Source organism: Zingiber officinale, chromosome 3B, assembly GCF_018446385.1.
Source record: "Zingiber officinale cultivar Zhangliang chromosome 3B, Zo_v1.1, whole genome shotgun sequence".
NCBI classification, from domain to species: Eukaryota; Viridiplantae; Streptophyta; class Magnoliopsida; order Zingiberales; family Zingiberaceae; genus Zingiber; species Zingiber officinale.
Genome location: NC_055991.1, coordinates 110,755,227 through 110,773,430, shown reverse-complemented (window position 1 = coordinate 110,773,430; position 18,204 = coordinate 110,755,227). Strand labels below are relative to the sequence as shown.

General features: G+C 38.2%; 1 protein-coding gene across 6 annotated transcripts; it reads right to left on the bottom strand.

Moving 5' to 3' along the window:
* Positions 1–5,301: 5,301 nt before the first annotated feature.
* LOC121967294 lies at positions 5,302–17,925 on the bottom strand. 6 transcript variants are annotated; one of them, XM_042517425.1, is made up of 6 exons: positions 17,539–17,925; positions 17,283–17,465; positions 17,113–17,187; positions 16,726–16,790; positions 9,326–9,828; positions 5,302–5,948 (listed from the first exon to the last, which is right to left on the bottom strand). In XM_042517425.1, exons 5-6 carry the CDS (start codon positions 9,818–9,820, stop codon positions 5,493–5,495), a joined length of 951 nt encoding a protein of 316 aa, XP_042373359.1. In that variant the 5' UTR covers positions 9,821–9,828; positions 16,726–16,790; positions 17,113–17,187; positions 17,283–17,465; positions 17,539–17,925; the 3' UTR covers positions 5,302–5,492. The 6 variants fall into 6 exon arrangements, with proteins under 6 accessions (XP_042373359.1, XP_042373356.1, XP_042373354.1 ...); XM_042517422.1 differs by having other exon boundaries at positions 9,326–9,821; XM_042517420.1 differs by having other exon boundaries at positions 16,730–16,790.
* Positions 17,926–18,204: the final 279 nt, after the last annotated feature.

Genomic DNA, 18,204 nt, shown 5'->3' with positions numbered 1-18,204 from the left:
CAACTGGCCAAGGTTTGGAAGTCAATTGGATGTAGGATTTGGGCAAAATGAATATTTACTTTTAAGCACTAGTCATCGACTAGAAGGTTATTCTAATTGATTGGTGATATAGTAATTATAGTTTAAAGTTCAAATTTGGTCCTTTCTAGTAATTGAAAATGGGACCCCAAAGAATATAAGCTCTTGGAGAGCTTTTGGGAAATTATATATGACTCATTGTTTACATCCTAATTCTCCTATGCTCGTCAACATCAAATACCTAAAGGAATCTAAGAGCTTGGATATGATTGAAAGACGATCCAGTAATTTAGTCTCTTTTTTGTGCTTTCATTTCTATAGGAAGAGCTGAGCAATTAGAGTTAAGTTTATTTAGAGCTTGCAAAATTCTATTGGATGGGTCAATATTACTAGCTTAGAGGTTAGATCTTTGAACTTGTAAAGAGACATACTTTATCACTCCAGTGAAGAGTAAAATTAATGGAATCCTTTTGAGGATAATGCAGTGGATGTGTTATGGTCTGTGAAATAATATCTAGTGTTGGTGTGCTGTTTGATTTCTTACTTATTTCCATTGTGTTGTGAACACTCTAATCAATCACACATTTGCACACATGTGCACTTGTTTATGCATACTTTTTCATGTTTTATTAAATGAATAATTTATTTATGCATAAGCAATAGTGTTTAAAATATTTATCGTAAGAGTACTTTATATTTGAAGTTAACAATAACATCATAGGACCCAATGCTCTGATCCAAACTAATGGATATTATTTTTCATTCCGAGGTAGAATTTGGATGTTACAACCTTCAAAATAGGCAAACTTGTCAAACGCATAAAATGTTATGGTCAGTGAGTTGTATAATTTACAAATGGACTAACTCTCCATCTACTTGTCAATAGCTGACTCAATGATGGATGCAAAATTACGAGTTGAGGGGACAAATTACACTAATCTTCATTTAAGGGTGGGGGAGAACAAAATATTTATGCAAATGCTATGAGCATTGACAATTGTGAACAAGTTTGTCATAATTTCAAATTGTTTGATTGTTCATAGAAAAAAAAGAAGAAGATTAGAGTATAACACTTACATAGATGCGAAAAGGAGAAGAATTTTTTTTGGATTGATAGTCATGAAGTGGTTGAACTTCCTCATCCTTCTATCTCCTCCTTCTGGTAGATTAGAGATATTTGCCACGGGTGAGATTCCTGTAAAAGGATAGTTAAAAACAAATTGTTGTTCTATTGAAATTTGACTACAAGGATTCCTTCCTACCAAATCTTGCATCATCAGTTAGCAAATTTGAGATCTTTAGGAAACTTGGTGATCCTTATTTCTGGAGAACTTTATCGTGAAGGTCACATACATTTGAATGTTGCAAAGACAATATGCACTAAACAATAGTAATTAAGCCACAAATTTATGCATGTTTTATGCATAAGATACTATGTACTCTTTACCTTGGACTAAAAACTTTTTCGCGGCTCCATCCGCATCTTGCTCTTCGACATTTCGCCAATCTATTCTTGATGAACCTTTGAGAGATAGAGTTTTCTTGTTGAGAAAAGGAAGTGTAGCTGCCTAATTAGCTAAGTTTGTTGGAAGTTGGAGAATTTCTTGTTTGGTAACAAGTGTTTTTTCATAGTTACTCACCAGCATTTTTGGATTTGCCGAACAACTCTTTGAGGTTTGTGTTAGGCTTTCAATATCTAGAACTAAACTCTCGGCTTTATCAGGATCTGGACCATGACTCTGCAGTTGACCAAGGGGATATCAAAGACACAGAAATATACTTTCAGGTGTAGCTTTATACAACTGTAGTGTTCTATCAGAGACACTCACATTTACTTCAATGTATTGTTAGTACAATAGTAAACATGTCAAAACAACAACACTAAATTTTGTTCGGATTCTGAAACCTTAATAACCAACAAGCTAGACATCTACAAAGTATGGAGATAGTTCGACATACTTTTCAGATTGTGAGTCTAACAAACTTTAGAATTAGATACAATAATAGTTGAATGTGAAAATAGCCAAAAGATTCTAGAACTGGAATGTCATCCAACGATATAAAAAAAAAGATAACCTAAGTTCATAACTCCGAACTCATTTTTTTTTCCCTTTAGACCATGCAACCACCTAATCATTCAATTCCTCCATTACCATCTTAATAGTCCCTTTCTTCAATAGAGACAACATTGACCAATGAGTTCCTTGTGGTGATCTTCGTTGAAAACTACACTACTTGATTCTTGCTATTTCACCAAGTTTAACCATAAAATGGACCACGAAACCCTCTAATCATAAATCTCTCCCTCTTAATAGTGTTAAGGAATTTTGAACATAAAAAAGCCAAGAGGGAAATTAATAAATCCCACTTACCTCCATGAGAACTTCCTCCATTTCAGCTAATTGATCTGTCGACAAGAATTCTAAAGAGTAAACAAATCATCCAATTGCTTTCAGTAATTAACCATAAACAATAATGTAGATCCTTCATAAACATATGTGAAAAACAGTTAGTGAAAGAAAAACTAAATCCCTTGAGATCAAAGAGATCCCACTTACTTACATTTAGTCCATGAACACCAATGTGCATCACAAAAATTCTAAGAATAAACGCGAGTACTCAACTATGAACTTAGGATTTATTTCATTGATTCAAACATAACAAAACTAAACGCAATCAGTCGAGGCAGAAAGAGAGAAAAAAAAACTAAGACTCTGAAGAAGAAACTCTCAGCTTTCAGCTCAGTCTCCACACACCTCCATCATGCAGGGAATAAAAGAGCACAGAGAAAATCGAGAGAATGGAGAACGAACAAACCTTTGAAGATTTCCTCCTTTATTTGACCAAAAAGACTACTTCTGGATCCTATTATCCGATGCTGACACCGATTGAGTGAAAGAGTGTGGCCTTTTTTGGCTAAGAGTCGGAAGGCTAATTTTTGTGATGAAGGCAGCAAAAAAGCATCGAAACAAAGAGATGGCAAGTGTGTCAATATTTAATTCTCCCACTCACTCACATCCACTAATAAAATATAAATTATATAATGTGACTATAATCGAAGCAAAAGCTACGTCGTCGCGTAGTGAATCGTGTTGGTAATGCTGTTAACGTGAGCAGGGAGACAAGCTTACAGGACGACGGTGGGAAAGCATAGCTCCTTTTTGTTCTACTCCGTTCCACCTTTTAACGGTATCCTTTAAGAAAGAGATCATGAGAAAGAGAAAGAAAAAACAAAAACTCTTTTTTACTCTAGTGATCTTCAAGTTACTTGTGATGGACAAATGTAGGGTTGTAAACAAATGAAACGATTCAAATTTATTTGATAAAGTAATTGGGTGAATCAAGTTAAGTTTAAAATAAATAAGTGATTGAAATAATTGTTCAACTTTAGCTTAATTTTTTTTAAATGACTTTGGTTAAATGTTATCAACTTCATAATTAAAATTTATTTGATTATTTAAATTTTTTTATTTTTAAACTTTTTAGTTTAGTTGGTTAGTAAGCTTTATCTTGAGTGTTTATTTGTTAATTTAGTTTTATTAATGACAAATTCTGTTTATGAATATTTTTCATGAACAATTCATAATCTTTATTCATGAGTATTAATGAATTGAATGTATATGTATTTAAGCTTGTTCATTTAACTTAACAAGTTATTTAAGCTTATTTATTTAATTAACTTAATGTGTATTGAAAGGATATAAATAAGTTTTTACCAAGTGAGCATTAAATTTATTCACGAAGGTTTAGTTCATTTATAACATAGATAAATGTCGTGTGTATATATATATATATATATATATATATATATATATATATATATATATATATATATATATATATATATATATATATATATATATATTTTTATATATATATATATATATATATATATATATATATATATATATATATATATATATATATATATATATATATATATATATATTTTGTTAAATTACGGACTTCTGCGTGTGGACTCATCCGGACCTAATTTTTTAATTTTACCACCCACCGACCACCCCCGGCAGCCAGAATCCCAGCCAAAATCCGGCCGCGATTGCGGTTGCTAGCGTGGTGGCCAGATCGCGGCCGGATTTCTGCCGGATTCCGGTTGAAATTCGGCCGGGAATCGGATGGAGTCTGGCAGCGACCGGATTCCGGCCGCGATGGCACCAGATTCCGGCCGCGATGGCACCGGATTCCGGCCGCGATGGCACCATCGTCATCACGACCGCACCTGCCTCCGTCGCGATCGCGTCCGGACGCGCCCGCGTCAGGATTCCGACGATGGCGCGTCCGGATTCCGGCGCAATCACGGCCGGAATCCGGATGCGACCGCGCCGGAATACAGTCGCCTGCCCAACACTTTCGGAATCGCCTGTATCGCGGCGGAAATAGAGATGTGGCCGGAATCATGCCGCGATCCCCGATGGGTTCACCCCATGGCCTATAGTATGGGTGGGTCCAGGCGGCCGGAGGCCGCCGACGGTGGGCAGATGGCCGGTGACAGGGCGAGTGGCGGGTGCGCGACGTGAGCTGCTTCTCGGTGAAACGCGCCGAGAACGAACGAAGCAGGAGGAGAAAAAAAATAAAGAAGAAAGAGAAAATTTTTTATAAAAATTTAATAAAAAAATGACATGGCATTAAGTCCGTAGCAATCCGTAAATAATGGTCCGTAGCATATCATTTCTCTCTCTCTCTCTCTATATATATATAATTCAGATGTTCAGATCCTTACAAACTTTACTAATTTTGGAGATGAGCGGCTCTCCCCCAGATTCACCCATCGGATATGTCCGGAAGGGCTCGCAATAGTGCATCAACAGCCAACCTCCACAGTCTGTCCATCACTGTAGGGTTGCTCAGGCCCCGAATCAGATACTCGAACCATGAATCCCTCGACATAGTCTTTTCCTCCAAATTAAGTGCCCGTGAATATTCTAGTTGAGGCTCAAATCATGGTGCTTTGAGTATCCAATTAGTGTCTTACAGTTGCACCGTATCCGGGAGCTTGATAAATGTCTCTTTAGGTTACAGTTCACGTTTGTAGTAGTTTTGTCTAAGATTTTGGAGAAAATCGCTTAAATGAGTGCGCTGTTTAAAAGAAGTATTGGTTGAAGGAGATTCGTTAATAGGATTGGCAAAATTAACTTGTGATGAAATTGTTGTTGTAATACACTCACTACTGCAACGGTTTATTGTTAATAAATTCCATGCGATATAATCTTTCCTCGTAGCATTCTCTGTAATAACATCTCTGTACAGATGTTATTAACACAATTGATAGAACTGAAGTTTTCATGTAATAACATCTCTGTACAAGGGTTTATAAATTTTAATTTTTCTGAAATACAAACTGTAGACATTTCTACCATGGAAGAAATATTCCATAGAATTACAATTACTTATACGTTGCTCCAATACATATCTTGTATTTTTACATAGGTTTTGATTGCGTATGAGCACAGAACTTAGTCAAGTAACATAGCCACCTTATCCCTCAAACTGCTCTTCTTTTTTGTCAGAACTGCATCATTTTTCCAGATTTCCTTTCTTGTGGTGGATGGCTTGATAGTTGTATAGCTGAAGGCAATATGTTCTTTAGCAGATGTTGCTGCTTCATAGTCTTCAGATTTAGGTTTCTTCAGGAGAGGACCCAAAAGGAGATCCAACATATTCTGGGCAGAATCTCCTGTTTGGGGGGCATTTGCTGCTGATGTTTCAGATTCAGAATTCTTTGCCTCGAAAAAATGGCAAGTGAAATGATTGGAAGTTGGCATTTCAGTGCATCTGGATAGGGTTTTGTTGGATCCAGAATCCAGGTGTGGACCGCATGCGCTGGAAACAGAAGAGATTGAAGGATGTGTCTGCAATTGTTCCTTTGAAGTTAAGCATTCAAGTTGTCTCTGCCTATCAGCATTTACATACTGCAATGGATGGTGAAAGTAATTCAGTAATAAGCAGAAATGCAGTGGTAAAAGAGACTTACAAATGATGTCCTGTTAATAGAAAAAAGGGACCCTGAAAGCATTAGCGCTATAGAAGATAAGAGCAGCATAAAATGTATGTTGATGTGTCAAAAGATTGAGGCAGTTGACACTAGTATCACAGATTTGATGGGCCCTACTTGTAATTATGCAAATACCTCAGAATGTATATGTCGATACTAGTATCAAATAGATCTGTTAGAACCTACTTATAATTATATATGTATCTAGGAATCTATATGTAAGATTACAAAATGTATAGACGGGGGTGCAGGAGACTCCTTAGGAGTAGTTAATCCTAATAGTTTTCCCTAAATTAACATGGTATTAGAGCACCAAGAATCTAGGATCCAGCTTCTTTTTGTTCTCCATCCGCACATGCCATCTTTCTTGACTATCTCAAGCTTCTGCTCGCCCCTTGAGCTACTGCCAATGCCTCCCTATATTTCTAATGATGGAGCAATCAACGGCCTGTGATGGTGGTGATTGATGGAAGGCCAATTAGTAGGAGATCATTATGTTGATGATATTCACAACCAATGGGGATCCACTAAGGAGCGAGATCTCTCTGCCTATGCCTATGACACTTTGTCATACAGATGCTATGGCTCATCTCACATTTAAAGTGATCCAAAGCATTACATAAAATGCCCTGGTTGAATAAGTAGGAGGAATATTCTTGTAGGGCAAAAATTAAAAGGACATTTTTAATTATCTAAATATCTCCTTGCTTGTAAGAGTCAAAAGAGCACCACACCATATTTATCGTACTGAAAATGCCCTTATTCCAGTGTTATAGTAGGCACGGAGTAACAGCTACAACATGTAAAAATTAAATGGATTCAACTCGGTCAAAAAAATCTATATATAAATCATTTTTATATCAAAAATCTCTTTTACGAACTTGGTCAAAATTGCTTAATTGTAATCAAAATCACTTCAAAATAATCAAAATCATAGTAAAATTATTGTAGCAACTACTTAAAACTATTTTAACCTTTTTACAATGCTCTTGACCTTTTAAAAGCAATTTAATCAAGATTAAGCAAGTTGATAAAGAATTTTTTTTATATAAAAGTGCTCTATATATAGTATTTTTGACCAAATTAAAATTTAAAAAATGACTTAATTTTACATGTAATAGTTACTCTGGTTCCTACAACAGTATAAAATAAGGGTATTTTTGAAAAAAAAAAAAAAAAAAAAGGTGTTGTTTTGACGTTTTAAAAAGGACGGACACCCTTTTGACAATTCTGATAACTAGGAGCCCCCCTTTGATTTTTGCCTATTTTTGTATGCATGCCACAGTTAGGGATAGCATGACGAACTGCTCTTAGGGAGAGGCATCAAGGCCATATCGTTAGATCCTATAAACAACAAGCTAATTTGTTGCCTGTGGTAGCTTCTCCAACACCCATGTCTAATATTTCCCAACTGTCTACTCAAATTGATTTAAGCGAAGAGCCGACTCCTAACTTACATCGGTTTTGCTATACCTTTTTTTAAAAAAAAAAACACTGAGGGCCTAGTTTAATAAAAAAAATCCAAGGGATTTTTTATAATATTTTTTATTAGATCTCTATAACCCTTCTCCCTCTCATGTGCTCTATGTCCATGAAGTAGCAACCGCCCCTAGGTGGTTTGGTTGTTAATCCAGCAAACCCTCCATATGGATTGGATATTGTCGCCTCCCATTCATGTTGCTGCCCTCGCTACACAACATGTGGTCAACCCTCCTAATGGCAGTGTTGAAGTCTCCTTAATTGACTCAACCAAATCCAAGGCCCGCGATCTCATCTCCATTACAAGTGGACAGAGCGACTCAATCTCCTCCTCCCCACCTTAAAACTTGCCGCTTTATGTGGTTTTCCAACCCCAATTCCTCACGTAAATGACTACTCCCCCACTCAACCAACCCTTGTACACCAACCCCTCTAACCAGAGCTATCAAGACTATAGCGTTGACAAATCTAATTAGAAAAGGTTGAAGGATTATATGGCGAACAACAAAAGCCTCATCTACCTTCCCAGTGCTTAACATTGATTCCCTCGCATGCTAGGTACCGGCAAAACCAACAAACAAAGGCAGTCACCTCCCTTGAGTGTGAAGCCTTACCACTCGTGCTAGATTCCTTTCCCATTGCACTTATGCATTTGAGACTAATGATTGTGGAGACTCCTGACTTCAACATAAGATTACTAATGATGACATTGCAAAATCACAAGGATAAAATTTATCCTTCACGACAATTTTAAGCGAAGATTTAAGCAATCTAAAGTCCTTTTATGATATAGAAGTTGCTAAAGACATTTATATCTCATAAAAAAAGTATGTGCTTAATATGCTTAAAGAAGTTTATATGCTAGTCAATTTGATGTTAAATGAGATACAAAATGGAAAAGTAGTTAGACCAAATGATATTCCTATAGAGGTATGAAAATGCCTAGGGAAGTAGGATTTTAAATGACTTGTGAAGTTGTTCAATCTAATATTGAAAATGAAAAAAAGTCAAATTTTAGTAGAGGGTAGTCCCCTGTATAAAAAAGGAAACGCACAAAATTATACTACTTATAGAGGCATTACCTAATGAGTCATATTATAAAACTTTGAGAAAGAAGGATAGAAAACCGATTAAGGAGAACAAGATGACTAAAAGTCAATTTGGAATCATGCATGAAAGGTCAACAATAAAGTTATGGGAAAAGAGGCAAAACTTACCCATGGCGTTCATTCATCGAAAAAAAAACTTATGATAGAGTCCTGAAGGAAATTATATGGAGAATTAAAAAAAAATATTAGCGTAGCGTATATTTAAATAATTAAGAATATTTATGAGAATGTAATGATAAAAGTGAAGACTCCTAAAGGATTAACTAAAATGTTTCCTATAAAGATATGGTTACATTAAGGATCAACTCTAAGTTCATAGTTTTTTACACTAGTCATGGATGAACTCACTAGATACATCCAAGATGTGTTACTATGTTGCATGTTGTTTGCAAATAAGATTGATTTGGTTGATGAGACATGTGAAAGTATAAATGTTAAGCTCAAATCTACATGTAGAAGTTTTGGTGACCTACTTGTAATCATGCAAGACCAAGGGATGCATATTCTAAATTATAATAATAAGATTATAGAGGACTAACTAGGGATAACCAAATCTAATAATTTTCCATAAATTAACATGCTTGATGAGATTAAATGGTGCAACAGTATGACTACAATAAATTGCTTGAAAAAACTTATGCAAATAATAGGATAGGCATGCACAACCAATCAATACCTACAAGAAAAAACATAAAGTCATAAGTACCTCTTCTGCAATGCGCACCAAATCATCAACTGTGATTCCTATTACATTGTCATTCGCTGGAGGGCAAGCAACTTCATCACATTTTTGCCTTTTAGATTTTCTAACTTTAGTCTTTGTAGCAGTCCCATAAGCCACTTTTTTTAGAGTTCCCACATCTTCCTCAATATTTGTTTTAGTAGTTCCATATTTAGACAAGGAATTATCTTTGGCTACGTTTATTTTACTTGTTTTTGTCTTTCTTTGTGCAGCTTTGTTACTCTCAACAGTTTCAGGTTCACTTAAAGTAAGAACGTCATCAGTTGGTTTATTTTTCTGGGTTTTGGCAATTGAGTTTCTTTGAAAACCACCATCCAGTATGTCAGGTTTCTTTTCTGATAGTGAAGATCCATTTGTTTCACAATAGTTGCCTGTTTCATTCACAGAGTTTGACCTTTCCATCCATGAAGGCAAACGCCTCTTTTTTCCAGGATCAGTGTTGACAACTACTTCAGTCATCCTGTATTCTGTACAAATTTTAGTATTGTATCATAATTTATTGTTATCGTACATAAGAGACATGGACAGCCAGAAAAAGTATTACATGAAATCCACAAATAAAAAATACTGAGATTTCATAATATTATCAAACCCAACTGGGGATCTGTTGTAAAATGTAAGCTTGCAGAGATTTTATATTTTCCCAAACCCATTAAAGCTGAATAGATATGCTAATATATCCAATTTTCAATGATATAAAGTTTGCAAAAGCAACACAATTCACATGCAGAACATACACTCTTGGTGATCCATAAAATAAAAGTACACTTCTCCATAGATGAGCAGTATAAAATATCACTTTAAATGCACCAAATTTAGCATATCGATGTAAATTGGTGTCAACTATTGTGCAGATAACTTTGAAAACAAGTGACTATTATAGGTTCCATAACGATCCACATGAACCATTGTAAGTGTTGAGATAAATGTGTTGGAGGATGATTTGACTACCCTGTCTCCAACCTCCAATTGAGAATGAAACAGCAAATAAAAACCAAGAAGAGCATCAAGACTAGCACTAGGTAAAAAAAAAAAAAAAGAAGGTGTCTTTCCCCAATTAATTCGTCATAAATTGATCTTAATGCCTTTGGAACTTTTGAGGAACCACATCTCACAACGTTTTTTTTTCCGTCTCATTTTTCGAAAACAAAAAGTCTATTCTGTCACCTAATCACAATTCCATCTGGGAGCAGTCTCCGTTACGACTCACATATCCATAACAACAACGAAATTAAACGAAAGATGAGAAAATTAACCCATAGGTTGCCGTGGGTGCTGTCAGCAGCTGAATAGGTCGGAACAACTCAAGAATGCAAACCCTAATTCCGAAACAATCTCAAAACATGGCGATGAATCTACTTGAGTTTGCGCGGCAGGACCTCAAATCGAATTCTCTCCGCAAGAACACAAAAGGCGAATGGGCGAGGAACGTGAGATGCAGATCCCTCTAGTCGAACAAAAGACATTAGAATCGATCCAACAGGATCGTGATTGGGTCGGCCCGATGAGGAGTTTTGTTGTGTCCAACCCATTTTTAATTTGACTAATGGGTTCTCTGAGTAACACAAGGAATCATGAATGACCGATTGGGTTGATTTTTAAACTTATTTGATGAGTCAAATCAATCCGATCCTAAAAATGGATTAAGTCATTAAAATAATTATTTAAATTTGATTGAGCTTAATTTAAACTTAACTTATGTTATCCAACTTTAATTCAAACTATTTCATTATTTGTAATTTTTATATTTTAAATTTATTTAATTAGTTATTGAATTAAATAATATAAATTTATTTATTATTTTACAAATTTCTATATATATTTAGCAAGTTGATATCACTTGGGTTCATATTGCTAATAAATAATATATATTGAGATAGAGAGATTTAAAACAAATGTTGTATAGGCAGAGGACGAGGAGATAAACCTCCACTTGAATACTTAAATCATTTCTTAGCTGCTCTTTGGATAGCAATCTACATTGGTTGCATGATCAATTTTTACCTCATTCTAATTGAGATATGAAATATTATCACATTAAATTTTAGGATCAAAACTTGATGTGTCTGAACATATCTTCTTCATGCCTTGGTTATACATACTAATAGTTAATAGTCACTTGTAATTTACCTCCTCTGTGTTAACCTAAAAATAGATTAACAGGAATATTGAAAGCAAGCGAATCACCTTTTACCATATCAACTTTTACCTCATTCTTTAGCCTTTACATGATACAGAATGACTTCATCCACTGGATCAGTAGCAGGGCGATCTTAGAAGCTTGTATTTACTCTCGAAAGAAGTGCATAAAACATTAAAGCGTCTTCTAGAGTTCAACATAAGATACTGAAGGTACCGAGTGCACTAAATACATTTCAATAAAGAATAATCTTGAAATTTCGAAATAGTCAATACAATAATCTAAAAAGAGGATAAGATTAATAGGAATCCTACCATTCACAGTTAATACAAGGAAAAATATAAGAAAAATTGTAATTTTTTCAACCACATTGACGGCACTATCTAGCTAGATGACAATTGAGTCGACTAGTTGCCTTCATGGGACACACACAACCTATTCTATTCTCCTCTTCCATCCTTGGTGGCCGGCCCTTCCTCTTTTCCTTTCCTCTTCTTTGTGGCCTGCGGCATCAATCCTTGGAGAGACATTGGTGGCTAGTTTTGCTTGGAGAAGAAGAAGAAGAAGAAGAAAAGGAGGTGTTGCATCCTAGTTCCCTTTGGTGGAAGGTGGTCGAAACTTGTAAGGAAAGGAAGAAGGCTCGGGTGGCTTTGCATCTTGGAAGATCGTCGCCCACACGACGTCCAAGAGGTGAAGAGGAATACAATAGAAGATCAAGAGGTCGTTGAATCTACAAAGAAAGATATAACTAGTTGTTTGTTTCTGCATCATAACTAGTTCGTTTTCTTTGTATAGATCTTGAAATACCAACACAAGAGGCAATCATTTTTGTTTTGTTTTTCGACTTAGTGCTCTTTTGTTTTTCGAATCCTAGGGAAGGCAAAAATCCACTGGCCAGGGGTGGAAAGACCTAGTGAGTAACGGCACGGCTGAGGGTCGTCGGTCGACGACATAAGGGGTCGCCAGTTGGGCCGCCCAAGGGGTCGAGGGGTCGGGTCGTTACAATAAAAAGACGCCTTTTATTGTAACGGCCCGGCCCATCGGCCCCTTGGGCGGCCCAACTGGCGGCCCATTTGGCGGCCCCTCAGTCCCATGGGCGGCCCCACTAACGGCCCAACTGGATAGCCGAATGATAGCTGTTGTTGTAGGCGAATTCCACCAATGGCAGGTTGTCCTCCCAGCTGCCTCCAAAGTCCATAACACAAGACCTCAATAAGTCCTCCAAGACGATGCGAAGATGTTGCGCATGTTCCTCCTCGGAACGAGAGTAGATCAATATGTCATCGATAAACACAATAACAAACTGATCTAGATACTCCAGAAAAATATGATTCATCAAATCCATAAATACTGCTGGAGCATTGGTAAGCCCAAATGGTATTACCAAAAATTCGTAATGTCCGTATCTAGTGCGGAATGTTGTCTTCTGAATATCAGAATCCTTGACTCTCAGTTGATGATATCCAAACCGCAGATCAATCTTAGAATACACTGATGTATTTCTGAGCTAATCAAATAAATCCTCGATTCTTATAGTCACTGCATTCAGCTGCCTATAATTGATGCACAACCTCAGAGTACCATCCTTCTTCTTGACGAATAGTATAGGAGAACCCCACGGAGATACACTAGGGCGAATAAATCCCCTATCTAATAACTCCTGGAGTTGAACTTTTAGTTCATCCAACTCTTTCAGTGTCATACGATAAGGAGCTTTCGATGTTGGCACAGTTCTCGGAATCAGCTCAATAGCAAACTCCACTTGCTTCGGGGAGGCAAACCTGGTAGCTCGTCTGGAAATACGTCCGAATACTCTCGGACCACTGGAACGTCTGAGAGCTGAGGACTACTGCTGTCGTCAACATTAATCAACGACAATAGAAATCCCTGGCATCCATATGACAACAATTTCTGAGCCTGTATCGCAGAAATGGTCGATATCCCATCGTCTCTAATGCAGTGAAATCCCACGAGGGTTGGTTCGGAGGTCGAAAAGTGACCACCTTCTTCTGGCAATCAACCGTGGCATGATATGCTGATAGTCAATCCATGCCAAGAATAATGTCGAATTTGACCATTTCCAGTATTAACAAATCTACAGTGAGTATAATGCTACCAAAGTCTAATGGGCAACCTCTGACCTCCTGAGTGACATCCAAGGTATCACCAGATGGTAAGGAGACGATCAGTCACCGCGGTCTATGAGAAGGTAGTCTACCAATCTCTCTCATAAATGTATGAGATATAAAGGAATGCGAACTATGAAAACCGGCAATCTTCACTTGAAGATGCCCGTCTAGTCCCTGGACAAACTGAAACATACAAGATCTATCTTTGGCAACCAACTCAGGATAGAATCTGGCTAACCAATTAAATTCGACATTATATTCCATTACTGAGTGGTTATTCTACCGAAGACTCAAAAAATCCTGCCGACGTGTCATCTGATACGCCCGGGGAAAATACTAACTCTCGAATACCTCCCTAAATCTCGCCCATGTAATATGCTGCTCGCTTATAATCGAGCGCTGCGTGTCCCACCAGATCTCTGCCCCGTCTTGTAAGTGGAAAGTAGCCAGCTCAGCTTTCTCCCACTCGGAGCAGGTCATGTAAAAGAATGTCCGCTCCACAGACTCTATCCAAGATTGAGCCACGCTCGGATCAGTCTCCCCGCGAAATAGCGTGAATTGACTTTTCACCGACTCCGCCAAGACTGGGATCCGTGCTCGTGCAGCAACCATATCCGTAGATATCATTGCAGAACTGGGCAGAATCACTGGAGTTGATCTTATGGGTGGTACTAATGGATCAGTCGGAAGAGGTACCACTGGTGTTGCCCCATAAACTGGGGTGGGTACTGCTGGAGGAAATACGGAGTAGACATAAGTAGGAGCGACCGAATGTACAGTGGGCGGTACCGAGTAAGAAGCAATCGATACTGCTGGTGCGGATACCGAGTATGTAGTAATCAGCACAGATGTCTGTGGTGCCGAGTACACAGTAGCAGGTACGGCTAGAGGGGGTGCCGGGTACACTGCGGGTACTACTGATGGGGGAGGGGCCGAATATGCCGACGGTGGTACCAGTGACGGTACAGTCGAGGTAGATACCTCTGAGGTTAGAACCGTCGGAATCTGAGGACCTGACGTGCTCCCAATAACCTGAGGAGTCTGTCCTTGACGGACAGGCTCAACCCCAGCAGATCTCTCTGGAGACTCTGTCTCTGGAGAATCTATTGCCCTCTTACGTGGACGACCACGTCTCAGTACCAGAACACGTGTATGTGTCATATCTGGAAATAAAATGTTACCCAGATATTACTATAGGTATGAAAACTATAAAATTACCTATTTTACCTATTTGCCGTCTGGAGATGTCCTGTTGCTACTTAACTCCCAAATAGAAAACCTCGTCAAATATACCTCAGAATTCCAAAACGAGAAAATCGACGGAAATCCGTACAAATCCCAAATACCGAAATATCCAAAATGCCTAGCAAGTATCGTAAAACTCGCTCTGATACCAAAAATATTGTCACGCCCCAGGTAGTCCCTGTCAGAAGAAATTTCGGCAACATCTCCCCTGTACGGGTGACAATATGAATCCTCATATACATATATCAATACCTCGGCCCACACAGCCAGAATCAACACAATACAAATACTAAACAAACCACGCAGTTTATATAATCATTCCACACGGTTATATATATATAATCAATCCACGCAGTTTAATAAGGAAAGACGATATAGAAATCATCGTAGATATATGTAAAACAGTCTACTCCACTACAACGAAGAAAACGAAATCTACGAAGTAATGAAAATATCCGCAGTGGAAAACAAAAGTAGCAAACCCGAATGTTCAACATAAAGTCCACAATACAAAACCCACATCACCGGTATATGCATAAAAACAATAACAGAAATCAACAACAAGAAATCGTCGCGACAAGGGGCTAGCGATTGGAATCTCTCCAGACGGCCTCAACCTGATATAACGGTGCGAGTCTATAGAACTCAGTAAGTAATCCAATAGGTATGTACAGCAACATATAACTAACAACAACAATCCTACGGTACAGTATCCTAACAGTACAACATATAGTACAGTCTCCTAACAGTATAACAGGTATGCATAACTGAATAAACTGCAGTAACCAACAATAGGCATGTAATACAGTTTACTGCAAGAATAGTAAGAAATGCAATACTGAAATAAACTGTACTCACCTGCAAGGCTTGAGCAAATGACTGTGGACATACACAGATAAAGATAGTCAGAGCAAATAAGCATGTATCCTGTATGCATGTCAATCATATGCAGTCACCAAAGTGCATCATCCAATATGCAACAATCACAATAAATGTTATCTGTGCATATGATGCACAATATGACATGGTCACCCCTGACGTCAGTCAGCCATCTCACACGCGATGGTGAGACCGAGTGGGTAAGGCTGTGACACCGTGCACTCTGCCGTCACTACTCTTGATGAGTGACCAAGTGGACGGGATGCTGCCGAAGTATACCTATCCTCCTACCTCAAATCATAATGAGGGAGTGCAATGCTCTCATCTCCCGGTACACGATGACGGGGACGGACCCCTGCGTGCTACCACGCTGCAGTCACACTACCCATGAGCGGACCAGCGGAGCACCACAGGGCAACTGCCATACACACCCTGGGTGCTGTACCACTACCCATGCAGTGGTCACGATGTGCGCAGTCCCATGTAGCCGGCCGATGAGCTCAACAACAATGGAGTCATCAATCGCCCGGCATGCAATCATGCGGAATGGTGCATGATGCTACAATATGTCATACCTGAACATATCCTCCTTCATATATCGGTGCCAGTAAGATAAACGCATATATATAACAATGATATAAGCAACACAAATCCAAAAACACATAACAAGTATGTCTAGTAACTAATCCAGTATAGAGAGAAGCACTACATATCATCACCTCTAAGAGCATAGGTACACATAACAATAAATAAGAGCATATAAGTCTAAGGTATAGCAGTTATCAGTAGAAACATGTATCAGGTATCAACTAAACTAAAATCAGGGGAAGTGCTAAACTACCAATCACTAATAACCGCCTACAGGTATCGAATAACTATAACCAAGGAAGTGATAAATCTACCAATCACTAGTAATTATATATAAACTGCACATATCATAAGACACTATCAAGAGATAAGTCAAAGGGTACCTGCCTCAAATAGAAGGTACTCTCATGCGAATCCAAGGTCGAGATGCCCGTCTCGAATCAGAGTCCTGCATCAAAATAATATATATATTTTATTTAGCTAAATCCAAATGAATAGCTAAATAAAATCCCCAAAACTAAATTAGGGCAAAACCCTAATCAAACTAAACATCAATCTACCTAATTGAATCCAACGGTTAATTAGGGTTAGTTACCTAATCCCTAATCAATCAATTAGATAAAAATCTAAACCTAAAACAAATCTACACATAAACCTAATTCTTCTAATAATCAAATGTATCCCTAATTCAATACATGAACCTAAGTTAACAATTCTTGCTAGCACATCTTGTAACCATCTACAACAAGGATCCATTACCCTAATCTTACCTAGATTCACAGCCGTTGCAGGAACAAGTAGCTACTGAATGAGTTGTAGGAACAAGTAGCTACTGAATGGAGTGGCTGTCAAAACCAAGAACAACCTCAATAGAATAGAACCTCACTGCTAAAATCAATCGGATCAAGAAGGAATTAAACAAAGATCACACTTCCAATACCACAGCAACAGAACCTCACTGCTCTGATCAAGCTGCTGTTGTAGAGTTGCCGGAATCAAACGAAGACTCCACAGAACAGAACCTCACCTCACTGGAATCAATCAGTGGAGATCACAGATCGCACAACAACCCTTCAAGCTTCTGCCCGACAACTCAATTGATCCCATCATCTTCAACCGAAACCTAAATCAACCACAAAGAGGATGAGGATCAAAAACAGAGATCACTAAATCAAACAACCTAATTAATCGCCTACCTCCAAGATCGCTGCTAGGGCGACCTTGTGCACCTCGCCGTCAGCCAGAGAAGAGGAGGAATCGAAACCAGTGCTAGGGCACAGAGAATCTACCCTTGTCCTCGACGACAGTGGTGTCGACGCACGCTTCCGGCTCCCGGCGATCTAGGGCACAGGTCCGCAAGAAGAAAGCTCAGATGAAGCTAGCCCCTCTCTCTCAAAACTCCGATTGAAGACCCTCGCCGGCGATCAATTTCCCTTGGTGGCGTCGCTGTCGCAGCCTCTGCGTCGCGTCGGAGAAGAGACGAGAAGAAGAAGAAGAAGAAGAAGAAGGGGAGTTCGGCTTGAGCAGAGGGGAGATCGGGAAGAAGAGGGCCGGGTGGAGAGAGTGGATCGGCGATTCGGGGAGGAAATAAAAAGAAAAAGAAAAGGAATTTATATAATAAACATCTTCTCACTTAAACGGGTATCTCAAACAGGCTTTATCCGCGTCCGTCGATCGATCTCCTCCAAAACCCTCCGTTCGAGCTTCAAAAAATTCTCAGAAAATTTTTAAAAATTCTGGAAAAATTTTATAAGGTTATTTTCTCAAATAACCCTATTTATTTAAATTTTTCGATCTCTCACATTCTCTCCTACTAATAAAAATTTGGTGTCTAAATTTCGCTATAACCAGAAACAAACACT

Excerpts from the sequence above, each read along its gene's own strand:
- LOC121967294 (XM_042517425.1), bottom strand. The coding sequence starts at position 9,820 with ATGACTGAAGTAGTTGTCAACACTGATCCTGGAAAAAAGAGGCGTTTG. Across the intron at positions 5,949-9,325 it reads TGGTGCGCATTGCAGAAGAG|TATGTAAATGCTGATAGGCA; the intron begins GTACTTATGACT and ends CATCCATTGCAG.